At 35.1% G+C, this 22,238-nt stretch overlaps 1 protein-coding gene across 1 annotated transcript in view; it reads left to right on the forward strand.

Annotated features, from left to right (window-relative positions):
• The window catches only part of SLC9C1 (solute carrier family 9 member C1), an 81,594-nt gene extending 60,403 nt beyond the window's left edge, over window positions 1-21,191 (forward strand). Inside the window, 10 exon segments of the mRNA XM_077884432.1 lie at window positions 577-725; window positions 4,407-4,532; window positions 5,649-5,747; window positions 6,251-6,418; window positions 13,555-13,686; window positions 13,820-14,005; window positions 15,261-15,378; window positions 16,217-16,266; window positions 18,496-18,583; window positions 20,821-21,191. Of these exon segments, the coding sequence (XP_077740558.1) occupies window positions 577-725; window positions 4,407-4,532; window positions 5,649-5,747; window positions 6,251-6,418; window positions 13,555-13,686; window positions 13,820-14,005; window positions 15,261-15,378; window positions 16,217-16,266; window positions 18,496-18,561 (1,094 nt within the window). The 3' untranslated portion in view covers window positions 18,562-18,583; window positions 20,821-21,191.
• The last annotated feature ends 1,047 nt before the right edge of the window (window positions 21,192-22,238 follow it).

Consider the following 22,238-nt stretch of genomic DNA (forward strand, 5'->3'; position numbering starts at 1 on the left):
GATTTTGCATGGCGATAGTTGTCAAACAGAAAAGAAGCTATCACCAAGAAGCCAAAACATAGAGATTAAGTGAATGCAACTCTCATGAGCATTCAGGAATTCAGATAAGAAGGCAGAAAAGCATAGATGGATGAGTCATCTCAATGCACAGGGATGTTGGGCGGGCAATGACCCAGAATGAATGAGAGGACTTAATCAGAAGCTATATTTAAGCGCACAGTTTGTAGTCCAAAATCCTAATTCAAGCAGAATAGAAAGTAGGACATAAACTTCAGACCTAGAGCCTAGAAGAGCTTCTCAGTGTCCCATGCAGGTGTATCAGCATAATTGTTAATCCTAGGGCTAGGGCTGTCTGTCCTTCCTCATGGGCTTAGGTATAAGGTGACAAGAAAATGCCAAGCAGAACTCTGTAACTACCAGTGAATTATGATTGGTTGCAGAGGCCTCATCAGTGAAAAATACATTTCTCTATGTTGAGAGTTGTATTCTATGGATTGAGAGTGGAAATATTAGCTTATTGCCCACATGAAATATTTAAATAATGTTCTTATTTTATCTGAACATGTTATTTTTCAGGTTACTTAGAGTATGATCACCCAGAAATCGCTGTTACTATGAAAACAAAGGAGGAGATTAATGTCATGCTCAATTTGGCTAGAGAAATTGTCAGGGTTTTTAAGTCAAAAGGAATTATTCATAAAATTGAAAGTACTGAAATTAATAAGGTAAGGTAGCATGTTTTTAAAGCAAATATATTTAGTTGATATATAGTCATCCATGATCTTCAAATTCACTTTTGATTTTCCAATATAGGTCATCTCAGAGATAGATGAATATCTAACCTAAAATAACGGTCTAAAAAATAAAACACCTATGGTAGAGCATTTCCTTCCTGAGCTCCAATACTCAATTTCTCTTCCTCTTTCTTGCCATAGTGAGGGACCATCTCTTTCTATGCTTTGCTCCCAAACCAACCGTATGATGAAACTATTTCTCATCCTAGGCTACAACAGGTATCAGAATTTTTCTAGGAATTATCTGGGTCCTGAAACAACTTTTCCCATAGAATCTCATGATTTATAAGAACATTCAATTATAGGATAAAAATTAACTTAAATTTCCTTTTCCCCAAGTTATTTAAAAGGTACCATGACATATTAAAAAAATAGTCTCAACTAATTCTGTAGGTACAAAATTAATTCCCCAATTTGGGAATAGTATAAGAAAAAAAAGAAAAGCTATAATGCATGTGAATAAATATGCAAAACTTTTAAACACAATGACAGCTAACTGAATTTGGTAGTTTATTAGAAGTTTAATATATTATGACTAAGAATGTCTTAGCCCCCAAAATAGCTATATAATTTATTAAAATATTAAAAAGGAGGAAAAAATTTGACAAAATTTATTATTCAAAATATTTTAAAAATTCTTACATGGCTAATAGAAGTAGCATCCTTAACTGAAGAAAGAATTTCTATTAAAAATTTAAAACAAACATTGTATTAGATGTCAAAACATTTATAAGTATTCCCGTTAAAGTCAGGAACAAAAGAAGAATGAACGGTGCCACTCCAAGTATTGAGAAAGTAGATTAAGTAGAGCAAATGAAATGAAAGTGGGCACAGCCATTATGGAGGGCGATTTAGCAAATAAGAACTTTAAAAATCCATACCCTTTAAACCAAAAATTCTACATGTTGAAATATACAGATATTCAAAAGTAAACAAAGATATGTATTCAAACACATGTTAGAAACAACCTATGTGTTCATCAACTGGGGAATGCTTATGTAAATTGTGATGAATCCTTGCAAATAAACCTCATATATAAATGAATAAGAATATGAAAAATCCATATATATTAATGTGAAAAAATTCACCTCAATACATTTTTAGTAGGAAAAAAGTAATTTGTAAAACTATATATAATATGATCAACTTAGTTGTTTTTAAGTTTATTTATTTAAGTAATCTCTACACCCATCATAGGGTGTAATCTCCTATACTCATGACATCAAGATCAGTAGTTAGATGTTTTTCTGACTGACTCAGCCAGGTGCCCCAGTGTAATATATTTTTTTAAATTCTGGATGTATATGTATCTATATACTATTTTGAAAAAAAAAAGCTAGACAAAATATATGAAATTCTTAACACGGGCCTCACCTGGAGGAGAGAGTGGCAAGGAGAATGGAAGATAAAGGGAGCCTTAGCTATTTATTATTTTTATATTTTTCATAATTCTTGACATTTGGATACTACTGTTCCTACTTTGTAAGAGAGAAAACTGAGAAACAGAAGGGCTAAGCCCCAACGCCAGACAAGTAGTCAATATGGAGAGAATATTTGAATGCAGAAATTCTGATTCCAGAGCCCATGCTTTTAAACACAGCACTATCAAAAAACAAAAATAGAAACAGATGGGCGCATTTCCAGCTAAACAGACTAGGAATTTTCAGTTTCAAAAACCGAGACTGATTTACCTGATTACGGTAAAAGTTGACTCTGTAGAAAATAGAAATAATTAACAAAAGCAATGCTGTTTAGAATGCCTTACATAACAATAGTAGGTTAAAGTTAACATTTTTTTCCCTATATAGGTGACCAACTGACCCAAAATAATTTCTAGAAAAGATTATCCTACCCTATTGTACTGCAGTGGAGTACTTCATGAATTAAATGACTGTGTATGTGTGAATGAGTTTCTGGGCTCTTTTGTTTCATTGTTTTATTTATCTGTCATTGAGCCTTTCTCAGTGTGTATTGCACCATCTTATACCGAAACTTAATAAATCTTCATTCTGATGGCATGTATCTTCCAGCTTTTGCTCTTTTCTTTACGAGTATTTTGACAAGTTTTGGCATTTTGTATTTTCAAATAAATTCTAGAATCAGCTTGTCAATTTCCATTGAATAGCCTAATGGAATTTCCACTGGGATTCCAACAAGCCTGTATGTCAATTTAAAGAGTACTGACATCTTTGTAATATTGAGTCAATCTTTTAGCGTATCTCTCCACTTAAGTCTTACCTTTGTTTCAATAGTTCTTGTGTTTTTCTGTTCTTATTCTTATTTCACTCCTGAATCTGAACTCTTATTTCATACCACACAAAAAAAATCAACTTCAGATGGATGTACATAACTGTAAACGGTAAAACAATAGGCTTCTAGAAGATAACAGAAGATAATTTTTATGATATTGGCATAGGTAAAGATTTCTTAAACAGGACAGAAAATTGGATTTAAATAACATAAAAAGTGAGAACTTCTCTGTATTAAAAGAATAAGAGAATTAAAAGACAACCCACAAAAAGGTAAGGGATATTTTCAAAATAAATATATCCAACAAAGGGCTTATGTCTAGAACACATAAAAATCTCTTACCCTCCAAAAACTTTCTTATAAATCAAAAAGAACAATACAGAAAACCCATTTTTAATGGACAAAAGATTTGAGTAGACACCTCATAACAGATGATATTCAAATGACTAATACATAACAGAAGTTACCAAATTTTCATTGTCATAAGCTTAACACAAATTAAAGCCAAATGAAATACCAATACACAACCATCAGAATACTTGTTTTTTTACCTGACAATACCAATCGTAGGCAATGATGTGAAACAATGGGTACATCAGAGTGAGAGTGTAAATTAATGCAATCACTTTGGAAAATTGTTAGGCAAAATCTACTAAATTTGAACGTACACATATGGCAAGGCAATTAGATTTCAGAACCATACACTCACAGCGAACAAATACAGCAGTATTACAAAAGGCCAAAACTGGAGTGCCCCAAATGTTGATTAATGGTAGACAGAACTGTGGTATATTCTACAACATAATCCTCTTTGACAATGAAAATGTTGGGAATGAACTTTTGCTCCCTGCAGTATTAGAGACGGATCTCAGAAACATAATGTTGATCAAATGAAACCAGACAAAAACAAGTTCATACTCGTTGATTTCATGCAGATAAACCTCAGAACCAAACAAAGCTAAACTCTGACGATAGAAGAGAGGTTATCTTTAGATAGAAGAAATGACTAGAAGAGAATATGAGAGGATTTTAGGTGCAGTAAATGTTTTATTTCTTAATCGGAGTGATCGTTACCCAGAGGTTTTCACACTGTCAATGTTCTTTGAGAGGACATTTATAATTTGTGTGCTTTTTGTTTATCTGCTATAATTCAGTAAAAAAGTTTACTTTTAAAAGTTTAATCTATGACTTCAGAATGATGATAAGAGAAAAATGTTGTAAGTGGGGAGAGGTTGAATGTTTCCATAGAAGAAGAAAAATCTCAGAAGAGCAAGTAAAGGAAATAGTACAAAGCCATATTTTTATAAACATTCTGTGAACACCAGTTTTGTTCATCTTCTTTCTTAAATTGTGTGATTTTAGTTAATAATGGCCAAAAAGAAAGAGATACTTGATTTTCAACCTGTTATCAAGCCTCTTACTGTTGTAGAAGCACTCCACCATATTCCATGGCTAGATAAAGACAAAGAATATATAACCTTCATTCAGGTAATATTTTTATTCTCTGGTAATACCGTTTGTAATGTACCAACAAATTATGTTTTTTAAATGAAGACTGTGATACTCTCCAGCTCAAAACTCGAAATGTCTTTTACTGTCTACAGGATAAAATCAAAATCCCTTTAAATGACATGTAAAGTTCTTCCCCAATCTGCCTCCTGTCTACTTTTCCATCTTCATTTTCTGTTGCCCTTTCATCATATCATCATATACCTCATACTCTATACTCAACCTTGCATGGTGCCCCAAATCCTTTACACTGTATTCTAATTCCCTTCCTCTTGGGGTGCTGTTTATATCTCTTAAAACACCCTTTGTTTTTACTTTTTTTTCAACTTGCTTCTCTGGAAACATCCCCACCAAAGTAATTCAGAAAAGTCAGCTTTAGGGGCAAACATTCACCAGTAGAAGACCATCCTGTGGTCCATACAGAGTTTGGAGGACCAAAGGCGTTGCCATTGTATCCATTATACAGTTTCATTATAGCATTAGGTATATAACATTACAATTACCTTTCCATCCCTCTTCTGTACTATATCCTTTAGCTCATCCATCTTTTGAATGCCCAGCCCCCAACACTTTGCATATTACATAGAGGGTGCTCAAAGAGTGTTTGTGGAATAAACAATAGGTCTAACTTGTTCTGCTAACCTTATTTTTCTATGTCTACATGGTGCCAAAGGACCAATTACATTTTTCCACCTGCTTAAAATACTTTGAATGATTGAATTTCCAATTTACTTCATCAGCTGTTTAGAGCATAACTATGTATGAGACGTATATATGCCATTAGCCTGCATCTGTTCTGATTATTTTTAATACAGGTGAAATATTTTATCCTTCCATTACATTCTTATTCCTATATTAGATTATTTATTTTCTAATCCTTGTATAAATACTCATCTGAAGTTACAAAAATCAATGAATATCCACCTTTCTCTCTTCCTCTTATTTTCTCTTACAAATTTATCACTCACACAATAAGTCAGATCTTACTGAATGATATTTTAAAATGTAAAAACTTTTAATAAGATGTAAACTTCAACATCCCCAACCACTGCTAATATAGTGTTTATATCTTCTATGTTTGGTGATATTTTTAAGAAAAGAGCCAGAATTGTAACATTTGATTGTGGAAATGACATATTTGAAGAAGGTGATGAGCCCAAAGGAATTTATATAATAATATCAGGTATGGTAAAGGTAAGTCCGTATTATTCATAAATGCCTTGTGAACATTAGTTAAAAACTCTATAAAATTGAGAATTCATAGTTTTTCATGTTAAGAACTGCATTGTTCATCTTTTAGGACAACAGCTACCATCTAATTTTCTTGTTCAAACACAATGGTTAACATTACCTACCACCTTTTAAGTGTTACTTTCCCATAGAGAACAAGAAACCATCCAAGGGATCATCTTTAAGATGGGGTATTATAAGTTGTTTTCATGTTATGTTTATCTGAATTGGGCATTTAGCCATTCTAAAGCAGGTATAAGTTGGTTGAGTAGAAGGAATCAGAAAGATTGCAGTATCTAAGAACACTTTGGCTAATTTAATAAATTCACTTCAAAAGGTACAAGTAATAACTGTCCTCAAAACAACATCTGCATATTAACATTGTTAAAATCAAAGGAAAAATAAATAATTACAGAGTTTTGGTAATTAACTGACGTATGCTTTTGCCTTTCATTGTTCCTGAACAGCTTCAAAGATCAAAACCTAGTTTTGGAATTGACCAAATGGAGTCAGAGGAGAAAGATTATCAGATGAATTACACAGACTTTTTAATCAGTGGGGAAATAATAGGAGAGCTAAACTGCTTAACTAATAAACCCATGACATATTCTGCTACCTGCAAGACTGTAGTGGAGGTCAGAAAACATCACCTTATATCCTACTGCTGTATCTTATTAAATGTCTGGTATCAAATTTAAGGTTATTTCTGTACTTAGCATATGTTTAGAGTCTAGTGATAATTTTTTTTAAATAGGAAAAATAAAGGAACATAACTTGTTACCAAAGTATACTTACCCAGTATACTGTCTTGGCAAAATGGCTTGCAAAAGTTAACCTATCAAATTGAAAGAAAGATTTAACCAGAAAAACTGATTAAGTGAGGTCTCTCATGGAGAAATTAGAGGACATATTTGAACTATTAATACCATAATTTGAGAGGTGAAGAAGGAAAATGTCAGAGAACTAATATCTTTAACCAAAAAGTTGAACAGAGTGGATGGAAATTTCCCTAGACACAATAAGGACAAAATTCCCAAAGCAACAGGGGCTTCCACTGGCTTAATTTGAACTCAAAAGAACAATAACTGCAAACAATTGAACCCCATGATGTATAAAAATCCGTAAGTTGTTAATGATACCAAAAGTTGTTTAATTTGTAATAATGTCAGGATATCAACTTACTACGCTAAAAATGGATTTAAAAATAGAAAGAATTCAACATTTATCCTGCCTTCCCTCTACAAACTCTTTCAAGAAAAGAAGATGAAAAAATATTCTTCTATACAGAATTTCAGCTAACAAATCTAGAAGGAGAGAATTAGAATATCTTTATTTTGCTATCTCAAATGAAGTAATGGATCTAGGCAATAGCCATCAATTGATGCTAAAACTACTTTGTGCAATGTTAATGGGAAACTTTATAATGAAAGGACCAGGCTGGCACCACCTAAAAACAACTGTAGAATCACTAAAAGTTGGACAACTGGGCATCATGAACCTCATGCTATGATGCAGCAGAAGTACTGGTACCACCCATGATGAAGTGCTCTTGAATAAGAAAAAAGTAAAAGCCTATTTATCGAACCAGTTAATAGAAAATGCAGAGGGGAGAGAAACAGGTTAATTGACATCAGAAGGGAAAAACTCGGTAAATCCGAAATATGAGAGATCCACAGAATGAATAATCTGTTTTTTCTTTTTCTTTTTCTAGCAAATTAATGACATATAAAGTGGGAAGGGAGAAGGAAGAAGGCAAGGGAAAACTTTATGTCTTTATTATTCAGTGATGCATATTATAATATTTCCAAGTTAAAATTATGCCTGGGATTTGCATAAAAATGCTTTAGTCTTCTGTTTCTGGTTACAGAACACCAATCATGAATTACTAAACAAGCAAAGAAATATGATGTCACCTATAGTGTGAAAAAAGGGGGCAATGAATAGAGACCAACATTGAGATGGCCCAAAATATGGATGAGGCAAAGACACTAAAGAGTCATTAAGAATACATTCAGGGGGATCCCTGGGTGGCGCAGCGGTTTGGCGCCTGCCTTTGGCCCAGGGCGCGATCCTGGAGACCCAGGATCGAATCCCACGTCGGGCTCCCGGTGCATGGAGCCTGCTTCTCCCTCTGCCTGTGTCTCTGCCTCTCTCTCTCTGTGACTATCATAAATAAGTAAATCTTAAAAAAAAAAAAAAGAATACATTCAGGGCAGGCCGGGTGGCTCAGTGGTTTAGCTCCTCCTTCAGCCCAGGGCGTGATCCTGGAGCCCTGGAATCGAGTCCCACGTTGGGCTCCCTGTGTAGAGCCTGCTTGTCCCTCTGCCTGTGTCTCTCTCTGCCTCTCTGTGTGTGTGTGTGTGTGTCTCTCACGAATAAATAAGTAAAATCTTAAAAAAAAAATATGTATATATATATATATTCAAAGAACTCAGGGGAAATATGTTCAAAAAATGAAAGGAAAATATAACCATAATGAGAAAAGAGATAATAAATACCAGTATATTGTAAAAATATAAAAAAGAGTTAAATGGAAATTTTAGAACTAAAAAGAGCTGATTAGTGATGGTAGTAAAAAGTCAATAACTGGAAGACAAATGATAAAAATAATAGTTTGAAAAACAAAGAGAACAATGATTTTTTTAATGTACAGACACTCTAGAGATCTATGGTGTAACATTAAACAATGTAATAGTGTATAATACAATTTGCAGTAGGAGAAGAGAACAAGAATGGGCAGGAAAAATATTTTCTAAATGATTACTAAAATGTTCCCAAGTTGATGAAAAGCCTTGACTCACAGTTTTAAGAAAGAAACTCAAACAGAACAAACAAATGCATGCACCACACACACGTGTGTGCTGAAAAACAGAAAGAGAAAGTCTAGAAAGTAGTCAGAATAAAAAGAAAATGTATTTGGCGGAACATAAAAGAATAATCACTGACTTCTTATTGGAAACAATGAAGATGAGAGAACAATAATAGAACAACATCTTAAATTGTGGAAAAGAATAAAAATGGGATAAATGAAAGCTGAGGCAATTCTTCCTTCTCAGACCTGCACTACAACAAATACTAAACAATATTCTTCAAGATGTAGTAAGTGCCATTAGAGGGGACAAATTCAGATCTACAGGTAAGGAAAAACACCAGAAACGGTAAATCAGTTTATACATGCAGAGTGAAATATGAAAATAACAGAGAGAAGGGTGATGGGTAAGCGGAATTATTCTCTAGTAAAGTATTGAAGTGTGATGCAGGAGTGGGGATGGTGAAGGGTCGCGTATGAGGGTAAGAATAGGAAGTGTAAAAGTGGGAAATATCAGAAAGGGAGACAGAACATGAGAGACTCCTAACTCTGGGAAACGAACAAGGGGTAGTGGAAAGGGTGGTGGGCAGGGGGTTGGGGTGACTGGGTGATGGGCACTTGGCAGGATGAGCACTGGGTGTTATGCTATATGTTGGCAAATTGAACTCCAATAAAAAAAATAAAAATAAATACCTGTTCTTCTCAAACTATTCCAAAAACTCAGAGAGGAAGGAGAGCTTCCAAATTCATTCTATGAGGCCAGCATTACCCTGATACCAAAACCAGGTAAAGACACTACAAAAAAGAGAGCTATAGGCCAGTATATCTGATGAACACATACCTATCCATAGATGCAAAAATCCTCAACAAAATATTAGCAAACTGAATCCAACAATACATTAAACAAAATTCACTCACTATGATCAATTGGGATTTATTCCTGGGATGCAAGGGTGGTTCAATATTTGCAAATCAATTAGTGTGACACATCACAAAGGATTAGAACCATATGATCATTTCAACAGATGCAGAAAAAACATTTGATAAAATACAACATCCATTCATGTAAAAACCTCAACAAATTAGATTTAGAGGGTATATGCCCCAACAAAAAAAAAGGCCATATGTGAAAAACCTACAGCTAACATCATACTCAATGGTGAAAGGCTGAAAGCTTTTCCACTAAGGTCAAGAACAAGAAAAGGATGCTCACTTTCACCACTTTTATTCAACATAGTATTGCAAATCCCACTCAGAGTGATCAGACAAGAAAAATAAATAAAACTCATCCAAATTGGTAAGAAGTAAAACTTTCACTCTCTGACATGATACTGTATATAGGAAACCCTAAAGACCACCAAAAAACTACTAGAACTGATAAATTAATTCAGTAAGGTTGCAGCATACAAAAATCAATGTACAGAAAACAATTGCATTTCTATATATTAATAATGAAGCAGCAGAAAGAAATTAAGAAAGCAATTTCATTTCCAATTGCACCAAAAATAATAAAATACCTAGGAATAAACTGAAGCAAGGAAGTGAAAGATCTGTACTCTGAAAACTATAAAACATTGATGAAAGAAATGAAGATACTTCATGCTCATGGGATGGAAGAACAAAAATTGTTAAGTATCCATACTACCCAGAATAATCTACAGATGTCATGTTATCCCTATGTAAATTCCAACAGCATTTTTCACAGAACTAGAACAAACAATCCTAAAATATGTATAGAACCACAAAAGACCCAGTATAGCCAAAGCAATGTTGAAAAAGAAAAAACAAAGCTGTAAGTATCACAATTCCCAATTTCACATTATATTACAAAGCTGTAATAATTAAAACAGTACGACACAAAAATAGAAACATAGATCAATGGAACATAATGGAAAATCCAGAAATAAACCCACAATTATATGGCCAATTAATCTTTGACAAAGGAGGCAAGAATATGCAATGGGATAAAAGCAGTCTTTTCAACAAATGGTGTTGGGAAAATAGGGCAACTATGTGCAAAAAGTGAAAAATGGACTACTTTTTTACACTATACACACACAAAAAAAACCCTCAAAATGGATTAAGGATTTAAATGAGAGACCTGAAACTATAAAAAAAAAAAACCTAGAATAAGGATGCCTGGATGGCTTTGTCAGTAGAGCATGTGACTCTTGATCTTGGGATCATGAGTGCAAGCCCCATGTTGAATGTAGAGCTTACTTAAAAAATAAAGGAATAAAAAATGAAAATCCTGGAACAAAAAACAAGTGGTAATTTCTCTGACATTCAGCCATAACAACATCTTTCTAATTATGTTTCCTGAGGCAAGGGAAACAAAAAACAACAATAACCTTTGGGACCACATAAAAATAAAAAGCTTCTGCACAGCAAAGGAAACAACCAACAAAACTAAAAGATAACCTACTGAATGGGAGAAGATAGTTGCAAATGATGGATTTGATAAAGGATTAGTATCCAAAATATATAAAGAATTTACACAACTCAACACCAAAAATAATAATAACAAAATAATCCAATTTTTAAAATGGTCAGAAGACATAAACAGACATTCCTCCAAAGAAGACATACATACAGGCGACCAGCAGACACATGAAATAATGCTCATCATCACTTATCATCAGGGAAATGCAAATCAAAACTACAATTAGACATCACCTCACACCCGTCAGAATGATTAAAATAAAAAAAACTCAAGAAACAAGTGTTGACAAGGATGTGGAAAAACAGGAACTCCCGTGCACTATTGATAAGACTATAAACCAGTGCAGCCACTGTGGAAGACAGTATAGAGATTCCTCAAAAAATTAAGAATAGAACTACCCTAAGACCCAGTAATCATGCTAGTGGGTATTTACCTAAAGAATTTGAAAACGGTAATTTAAAGGGATATATGCACCGTATGTTTATGGCAGTATTACTTACAATAGTCAAATTATGGGAAGCAACCCAAGTGTTCATCAATAAATGAATGGAGAAAGAAGATGTGGTATATATACCTATATACAATGGAATATTATTCGGCCATAAAAAAGAATGAAATCTTGTCACTTGCAACAACGTAGATGGCTCTAGAGAATATATTGCTAGGTGAAAATAAGTCCGAGAAAGACAAATACCATATCATTCCACTCATATCTGGAATTTAAGAAACAAACAAATGAACAAAGGAAAAAAAGAGACAAACTGAACACAGACTCTAAACTATAGAGAATAAACAGATGGTTACCAGAGGGGAAGAGGGTGGGGTGATGGGTGAAATAGGTGAAGAGAATTAAGAGTACACTTATCTTTTTTTTTTTAAGAGTACACTTATCTTGATGAGTACTAATATATAGAATTGCTGAATCACTATACTGTACACTTAAAATCAATGTAACACTGTGTGTTAACTACACTGGAATTAAAATATATATATTATATATAATTTATATACATAAAATATATAATATATAATTTTTAAAAATAAATCATCATTTATTATAATCAGCACCATATGTTATTAGCCGAACATAATATAGATCAGTGGAACAGGGAAGAGAATCCAGAAATAGATTCATATATACACAATCTTTAACAATAATGGTATTTTCAACAATTGATCCCGAAAATCCCAAATATCTATATGGAAGCTATGAGCCTCAGATTCCTACATTACGCACAAAAATTGAGTTGGAATGATGATAGACCTAAACATAAAAATCAGAGCTATAAAAATTTGAAAAGGAAACACAGATCTCGAGATAGGCAAAGATTTCTAAGCCAGGACATACAAAGCACTAACCATGAAACAAAATATTGATAAATTGAATGCTACTGAAATTAAAATCTGCTGCTTTTTAAAAAAAGACATCATGAAGAATATGGAAAAAAGCAACCCACAGACTGTGGGGAGCTTTTCACAATAGCTTGATCTGAAGAATTACTTGACAATGGAACCTATAAAGAATAGAAGACAAATCACTGAATTAAAAACTGGGCAAAGGATTTGAACAAACCTTTCACAAAAGAATATACAAGTGGGCGATAAGCACATAAAGAAGATTCTTGATATCATTAGCTCTCAGAGAAATGCAAATTAAAATCATGATGAGGTATCACTACACACCTACTGCATTGGCTAAACATAAAAATAATGAGCAGCAGGTAATGGCAAGGATGTGAAGCAACTGAAATGTCCATCATGGCTGATGAGAGTCTAAAATGTTACAACCCCTTCCAAAATCAGATTGACAGTTTTCTTATAAAATTAAACACACACTTACCTATTACCCAGCAATCACACTCATACATCCTTACCCATAAGAAATAAAAACCAACATACACAACATCTTGTATATTCGCAGCAGCTTATTCCTGATAGCCAATAATCTGCTCATTAGCACTGGCATTTTATTGTTATCTAAAAAGTTTGCTCCCCTAAAATTATGTGTTTTTATTTTTATTAAAGATTCTATTTATTTGAGTAACACGTGGAGAGTGCATACAAGCAGGGGGTGGGAGAGGGAGAAGCTTGGCAGGGAGCTCAAAGCTGGGCTCAATCCCAGGACCCTGGAATCATGACCTGAGCTGAAGGCAGACACTTAAACACCTGAGCCATCCAGGCACCCCAAAATAATGTATTTTTAGAAATATTCATATCTTTAAAAAAAGAAATATTTATATCTTTAGTTTAAAAGTTTAAATGATTTTCGATACCTTGTTTTCTACTTTTTTAGAATCTGTAAGAATAATAACATCTCATTGGAGCATGTGGCCTTTTAACAATTTATGATAAGATCACACAAATATTTATTACTATACACATTTTAGTAAGTCTCCAGGCAACAACATGAATCTTAAATAATTTAAATTCTTAGCTTTAATGTAAATGAGAAAAACCTTATCTCCTTAGACTATGGGTATGCAGAATGAGATATTAAATTTAGATTTTCCTTTTTTCAGACATGTTTTATTCCTAAAAATTACTTGTATGAAGCTTTTGAACAATGTAGTCCTCACATTGAATATAAAATGTGGCTAAAACTTGGACTTTCTATTACTGCCAAAAAAATCAGGGAACATCTATCTTATGAGGTAAGAGGTGTTTATATAAGCTCATTCTTTGCTCTGAATGGAATTGTATTAAAATATGGTTATTAATGAACTATTTAGGAATTTATATTAAATTTTATCAACAGTAGACTACGAAATTGTGCTTTCCTTGTAGGATTGGAACTACAAGATGCAATTAAAACTCTGTAATGTGTCTGTAAAAGATATACCAAAGAACATCAAAACTGGTATCTATGATGAAACTGTGATTTATGTCATCCTCATCCATGGAGCTGTAGAAGATTGTCAGTTACGGAAAGCTTATAAGGCACCTTCTTTAATTCCTATAACATGCTATCAGGTAAAGAAATGTTGATTCATACCTTCCAGTCAATCCGCCATATGTCTGACAATGTATGAACATTAGAAAAATTGTCACTTTCCACCTTCCCATCTCCCGCCTTTCCCCTACCACTCCATAAGCACAAACACCACACACACCCAGTTCACAGATTGCCTTGACACTGGGTAGCCCAAACACCAACATATTCCTATTCAATGTCGATGAGGCAGGCCGAGCTGTACATTTTGGCCATAGTTAGATTTTGGTGCAGCTGTAAATAGAAAAAGGGGGTCTAGTAAGTTCATATACAACATTGCAGAAAGACCACTTTCTCTGGACTGTCTTAACAGTACTCTGGAGAATTTCTGCCAAACCCATGCTGAACTGAGCAACAGAGGTATTTGCTCAGATACTTTGAAAGATACTTCCCACATTTAGGCTACTGAGTTTTCCTGGCCCTCAAAATGAGAAGCTCTGCGTATGAAGAAGGAAAGAATGCAAACCCTGTGTGTGTACGTGTGTGTGTTGGGGTAGAAAAAGGGAGGCACATGGCAGGAGAAATCAGGTGACATACAAAATACAGCTACAGAAAGTACATTGAAAGAGGGACCTAGAGTTGATCGAATTAGACATATATTTTTTAAGTAATTAATATATGGCAGCAACAGTGCTAGATGCTAGAGTGACCAAGACAAGTGAGATTTGCAACTTGCCCTCATACAATCTCTCAACCAAGTGAAAAGAAAAATATGTAAACATATTAATGAAACGTGTACAGCTATGATAGAAGTATTTACGAGGTAGATTTGGGACACAAGAAGAACGTGAGGTGGGGGTAAGAGGAATCCTAAGGTGGGAAAGGATCACAAGAAAAAATTTCTGAGTGGATGCCTCCAGCACCAATGTGATACACCCACTGGGAGGAAGTGAGACATTACTCTTAACTATGGTGCTGCGTACTTCTATTCTTGAATACATAATAACAGAGCTCTGCTGTGGGTGCTGATTGGGAATTTAGATGGCCAAGCAAGAGGTTCTCAAGGCAGCCTAAAACCTACGCAACTCTGTCTACTTTCTCAGGCAGACAGCCCTGTCTATTGTAGATCTGGGTACTCATGTGATTCAAAGCATATCGAAAACAACATATCTGATATAGACATGTTTACCTTTCATCCCAGATATTTAGAGAGGTCCTGAGATAGTAGCTTACCAGAGAAACACGTAATTGTATGGTAAGTACTCAGGAATTAACTTAAATTCTATTGAACATCAGGTACAAGGCACTGAAGATTTTACAAAGGTAATGATTGTTCAAACTTCGGTTGATCTGAAAAACTTCAGATGGAACACTAGAAAATATGTACCTTCACGTAAACCATCTCTTCCAACATGTAAGTTAGATTTCTTTGAGTAATTGAGAACTTTCCATTTATAAAATAGCCATATATGTATTTGGAAACTACTGAATGCATTCTACCTAGAGTATTCAGAAATCATTTTAATTGCCGTATTTGATATCTGATGTGTGAATTCAGACTGAGAAGATCCATGTTCACTCTATTTTTCATCTATAAGGATAAATATGCATAATTACCAAAATACTATGGGAAAAGGTTAATGAGTAAATTTTTATTTTTAAAAAATTTTATTTATTTATTTTAGAAAGAGAGCCAGAGTGGTATGGAGAGAGGGGTTGGGGGAGAAGAAGAGAGAATCTCAAGCAGACTCCCAGCTGAGCGTGGAGCCCAACTCAGGGTACGATCTCATGACCTTGAGATCATGACCTGAGCCAAAACCACAATTTGAAAACTTAGTTAACTGAGCCACCCAGATACCCCAATGAGGGTATTTTTAGTTCTTCCCCAATTAAAATATTTTATACAACAGTAATAATGAAAATACTGTTACACTGTCTGTTCCAATTACCCATGGGCCTGGCATTCATTCTCAACATGGCTTAACATAAATGTATTTGGGATTATGGGAGAATAGATTATTTTTTCTCTCTTTCCAAAATTCCTGCACATTTTTTACATAATCCTTATAATAAAAGGCTTTTTAAGCCTTTTTTTTTAATGTGACCCTTCTTCCCACCAATTGAGATTACCACCAATTTCAGATCACAGGCCCAGGTGTGAATGATTTGAATCTGGTCTAATGTGATAGGTGAACTGATAGGAATGGTCGTTTGTTCCATTGTTTATACTAACACAGTCTTTCTTGAGCCAGCTACAACCAGACTGTATAAAGAAGGCCTTCAATTTGAGACCAATATTGAGGTAAATTTAAAGCAGTTTTTTAAAAGTTTTATTTTGGAGAAAAGAAAGTCTGGTATTTATGGAAATTGTCAATGTATTTTTCTTAATCTGAAAGAGTTTACCTGCTAATCAGTTTGTCAATTTCTTAGTCCAGGGTACAGTGGAAATTGAATTTATATTTTTAAGTAAATATTAGATAAATGATAAAGAAAAGCAAAGTTCAGAAGATCCCAGAATATTTGTTTTAAATCACATTAGCCACCACACACTATTGGAGTAGCTAGGGTTCTCATGTATGTGAGCTGCTACCACTTCTCTGCCTTGGGCTAAAATTTTGACTGGTCTGAAGACTTCATGGCCACGTCAACTATCCATCTGGGATCTTCCAACTTGAAGGCAGTTTGCTCAACTAACCACAATACCTGTCACAAAACAGGAGCTCCATAGTGAAGGTGCTAATCTAATCTGCCCCAAGCTCACCAAAGTTATCCAGAAAATCCCATAAACATTGGTTAATTTCACACCACTATGAACTTGGATAGGTCACTTAGGGATCTTGGGCTCTTCAAAACCCTAGGCCAACTTTGCAGCAAGATCCCAAGTTATGAAACACTGTAGGGCGCTGGAAATGAAAGTGGGCCACAGAGAAATACAGTGGCAGCACCTCACAACATCTACGCCAGCTTGCCTGTAGACTGAATCCTGGGGAATTCCAGATGACGTAGGGAATATGTTTTTAATTCTACTTGGTGCCAAACTGGTTGCATTATTCTAGGAGATGCTGATTATAATCCCCAGACTCTGAGAGAGATCTGCTACAAATACACAAACCAGAAAATTGTGTATTTGGTTGTTAAAAATATATTTTACATCAAGTCCATTTGCTCCATTAGCCCTAGGCATAAAACTTGGAGACACATGTGCCTTCTCCCCCTGAACCTCTCCTCACAAGCATACGTTGAGTGAAAGAATGTATGTTCTGTGGTGGAAGTTGAAGGTGTTTTTCTCATGTCTGTCCGGTCTTCAAGAGGCCAACACTTTTTTAAAATACACAGTTCCCGTCCAGCATGAAAGCAAGAAGTTCACACCCTCCCTAAATATTTTGGAGTCTTTCTGGGGAAGCTATTCTTCAAACCTTCCCTAGTGGCTGCTGGTTGCCTGGAACTACTGACCCAATAACATAGGGGCTGGGAGTATGGGCTCTGGCATGAGACTCCAGGTTTGCTCCCTGGTTCCATCGCTTCTTAGCCACGTCACCTTGGACAGATTTCTTAACCTGTTTAAGCATCACTTTCAGCATCTATAAAACAGAGACAGTGACCATATGTACTTCGTACAGTGCTGCTGTGCAGATTAAAGAAATGGAAAGTATGCTGCATAGTGTTTGGCAAATAACAAGCAATCCAAACAAATAATTTCTATTTTTCTCTGCTAACCCCTTAATCACACTGAAAACTACTTCTCCAAACTTCTTGTGCTCTCCAGATACTAATTTTCTAAAAAATATGGATACAGGTCCCTCCTCTAAATCTCCCAAACACGGTTGCTGCTGAAGACTAGGAAGTAGCAAAGGGAACTTACAATTTTAAAAAAGGAAGAAGATGAGGAAAACACTTAAGATAAAATATTAGATGGCTCCTAGAGTCTTCTAGAGTAGTTTATCTTTCTCCTTAGCCTGGGCTGGCTGCCAAGCTTGTAGGATTCAGCATAATAGCTTATTTTGGAGAATGAGGATGCAGGGAAGCTAATGCTCTCCCTCTACCTATTTCCCCGAAGTGCTGCTTTTTCATAATTAAAAAAACACCTGATTGCATGAGGTTGTTAATATAGAGAAAGTAGTGTGGAAGTGAGAGATAATTCTTTAAATGGTAGAAACAACAGCTAGTGAGTCTTATAAAGGCAATTGTCAAATTGTTTTATTTAGTAAATGTTTTTTGTCCTTGATGTTAGATCCTGCCTCTGTTTCTGGGCCAGCTCCCTTCATGCTCTCCCAACCCCTCCTCATACTGCCTCCCCCACCAGAACTGTGGCTTTACCATCACATAGTAAAAAGGCCCATGACAACATCCAGCAGCTCCTTACAAACTGTTCTGATCCCCAGAATGGAGCATATAGCACTGCCATTGCCAGAAGCCCTGGTCCTCAGTCCCCTGCTCCATAGACCAGATTCATATATCTGCCCTACTTTATAAATCTAACCTTTATTAATAGTCTGCAAATTTGACTCCTATCTCCTGTCTCAATTTCTAGATTCAACAGCCTAGTGGGTTACTTGATAGTATCAAGGAGGAAATGGACTTCTATACCGTTACCTAGAATAAAACTAAATGAAAATCTGGTAAGCTGCCTTAGTTTGCTCAACATGATCTGGATCACAACTGTCCCTGGAGATACAGGCTGAAGCCAGAATTGCATGTGCCCTTTTGTGTGACAGTGTGAAGGATACCACGTACCACTATTTATTACTTGCAAAATGATCACTCACCACTAACAGCTGATTCTTCTAAAGACGCTATTTCTAAATTCCACTTTGGAAAATTAACTCTAAAATAATATTCCTTTATCTAGATTTCTGAAAGCCTTATAGACTCACGGTTTCCTCTATATATTTTGCTACTTAATCTCACATGCAGCATGGTCATTTTTCAGGCCGCCATGTACTGTGCAAGATATAAACAAGTAATAAAGATATAAATAGGTAATAAGCAATTACTTCAATTGTCAAGAGTTTCTGTTCTAGTTAAGGAGGTAAAACAGATCAGAGGGCAGTTAAATAGCAATACGAGATACACAATGGATAGTGCCAACTGAAGCTACAGGAATTCAAAACTGAAACAACTGCTGTTGAACATAAACAAAGCCTTTATGGAGGAGGGAAGAGGATGTTTGGAATAGGGAACACAAAAGAGCAAGATTTTGGGAAACAATGAGTAGACCAGTCTGGCTGTTGGTTGCTCAAAATGTAGAGTCAACGGGGAAGTGCGTGTGGGTGTGGATGTGGATGTGGGGGTGTGTGTGTTTTATGACTCTAGGTTACATAAAGCTACCACTGAACTAAAAGATAATCGTCCAGTAAGTCTTTATACTGTTTTAAAATGTTTTTAAAATGTTTTAAAAATGTTAAAATGATTTAAAATGTTAACTCTTGCGTGCTACTTCCTATGACAATGATCATATTTAAAAATAGATTTAAAGGGTAACAATACACTATGAATAAGTGTTTATAAGAATTACTTGTAATACGACCAATATCTTCACATGGGAAAAAATGTATACAAAATGATAAGGAAAACTCCATGACTCCAGTAGGCAAATTTAAGAACAGCCAATTCAGGAAAAAGACAATACCCAGAATATGGGGAAAAGAAAAGTGCCAAATTAAACAACAATGAAGTATTAACATAAGCTCCTTAAAATTAACAATTTTTATTCCACGGTAACATCTACTCCCTTTGAAATAGATGAAACTAGAGTGATACTTGTTTTCGTATATTTTGCTGCTGGATGAGCAAAAGGAATTTGAAACAAAAGTCATAAAAATGCTCATCTACTTTGATTCCATGAATTTGCTTCTGGAAACCAATCCAAAAAGAGTAATCCAAAGTGATAAAGTAGACATCTGTACAAACTATCCAGTGCACCACTATTTTTAATGGCAAAAAATTAAAATGAGTCCAAGTGTCCAATAGTAAGAAAGTTTATAATTTCACTACAGACCATCTGTTAGAGGAAATACCATACAACCATTAAAACAATTGGTTGTATAGTCCAATGTAAAATATAAAAAGAAAGGCAAAACTGCACATACAATTTTCTTAACATGAAAAGAGGTCATGAGCACCTGGATGACTCAGTGAGTTAAACTTCTGCCTTTGACTAAGGTCATGATCCCAGGGTACTGGGATCAAGCCCCATGTCCAACTACCTGCTTAGTAGGGAGCCTGCCTCCTTCTCTCTCTACCCCTCCCCTCTCCCATGCTCTCTAGCTCATGTTCTCTCTCTCTCTCTCTCTCAAATAAATAAAATCTTAAAAAAAAAAAAAAAAAGAGAGAGAGAGACCGAAAAAGATAAACTCAAATGATTCATTCAGGTGTTAGAAAGGTAAAAGAAGGGACAAGTGTGGTGTGTTCACCTCTCATGTTGTTTTATTGCTCTTGTAATGAAGAATATAATTGTAAAATTCCTACGCCTTATTCAAATATAAATTGTCTCGAAGTTGTCTGTTCCTTTCTGCCCCTCTTTATACTCAGCCATCCCAGTGCGGTGAAAAGGAGTGGGAACAGTCAGTGCTGAGACCCAGTCCATGAACTACCCCTGTCTCTTTCAGCAGAACCCAGGGGGTTTCTCAGACTCTGACTGGCAGTTTAAATCCGGCCACCACCACTTTGTGAATGCTAAGTGACTCACATTCCCCCACCCAGCGTCCTTCCTCAGCCTCAGCAATAATGACCAGGAGGTTATTTCCTGTGGGAGTGAAACTGATCCTCTAGTACATCCTGTTTGGGGTTGTAAGTCAATTTTGAAAGATTCCAAAGCTCTGTTTGCATTTTTTTTTCCCCTCCCTACTTCTGTTAGGAATGGTTGACAACACTGTTTTGAAGACTGACACACGTATGGGCACTGCTGTCACAAGACGCCTCCTGTTTTTCGAACATATTTCCCTGCATCAAAAGGGAGCAACTTCAAGCTAGATCCTGTATGGATGATCCTGGTGCCACAAGAAAAGGTGTTTGAACCTTCCAACCATTCCATCTAAAATATGTTTCTTGGAACATTTTCTTGATTTAAAATAGCTTTTATTTTAAATATCTAAAACATCTCAAAAATCGTAGAGTAAGGTTTAGTTTTAGAACCACCTGGAGTCATTTGCATAATGCTCTCAAAGCAAAAATGGTTCGATTCATTTTGTGAAAACCAAACTGCTATTAAAATGTAGTTTAAATGTTGATCTTAGTCCACGTAATTATTTTTGTCATTCATTGTACTTCACTCATCTTGGAAGTGCTCAGTGAATTAAAATAGTAAAGAGTGGAACCTGATTTACACCTAAACAGTGTAACTCAGTCCAAATTGAAACTTTCAGTGTCCATTTCATTCATCATCTCATTAAAAAAAGAGCCTGATGCCTGGCCCATCTTTTTTTTTTTTTTTTTTTTTTTTTTTGAGAGAGAGAGAGAGAATCCCAAGAAGCTCCACACCCAGCACAGAGCCCAACATGGGTCTTTTTTTATTTTTATTTTTATTTTTATTTTTTATTTTTTTATTTTTTTCCAACATGGGTCTTAATCTCACAACCCTGAGATCATGAACTAAGCTGAAATCAAAAGTCAGATGCTCAACTGGCTGAGCCACTCAAGTGCCCCTGGCACATCATTTTTAAAAATAGTCTTAACGAGGGGCATCTAGGTGGCTCCTTCGGTTCAGCATCCAACTCTTGATTTCAGCTCAGGTCATGATTTTATGGTTATGGGATCAAGCCCTACATTGGGCTCTGCACTAAACAGGGAGTCTGCTTGAGACTTTTCTCTCCTCTCTCTCATAAATAAATAAATAAATAAATAAATAAATAAATAAATAAATAAATCTTTAAAAAAAAAGCCTTAACCAGTTGTTACTGCACGCTTTCTACATGCTAGGTGTCTAACAAACACTACACACTTATGAACTTATTTAATCTCCACAATAAGCATATAAGACAGATACTTTTATTTCCAATTTACAAATGTGTAAACTGAAAGAATTAGTATAATTTGCTAAAAATCTCACAGCTAGTAATAAGCAGAGTAGATATTTAAACACAAGTCTGTATTTAACTATTATACCATATGACTCTCTAGTATGGTAAGTCCTGAAGAAATACCCGAAGAATTAATAAAATTTTAAATATATGTCTTCAGGACCATGCTTCCACCAGGGGTTGGAAATCTGAATCCTTAAGTTTGTCTTCTACAACTGGTAGTAGGCACATTTTCAGAAGCCAGGTGTAAAGACTC

This window comes from Canis aureus, chromosome 35 (assembly GCF_053574225.1).
Source record: "Canis aureus isolate CA01 chromosome 35, VMU_Caureus_v.1.0, whole genome shotgun sequence".
In the NCBI taxonomy this organism is placed as follows: Eukaryota; Metazoa; Chordata; class Mammalia; order Carnivora; family Canidae; genus Canis; species Canis aureus.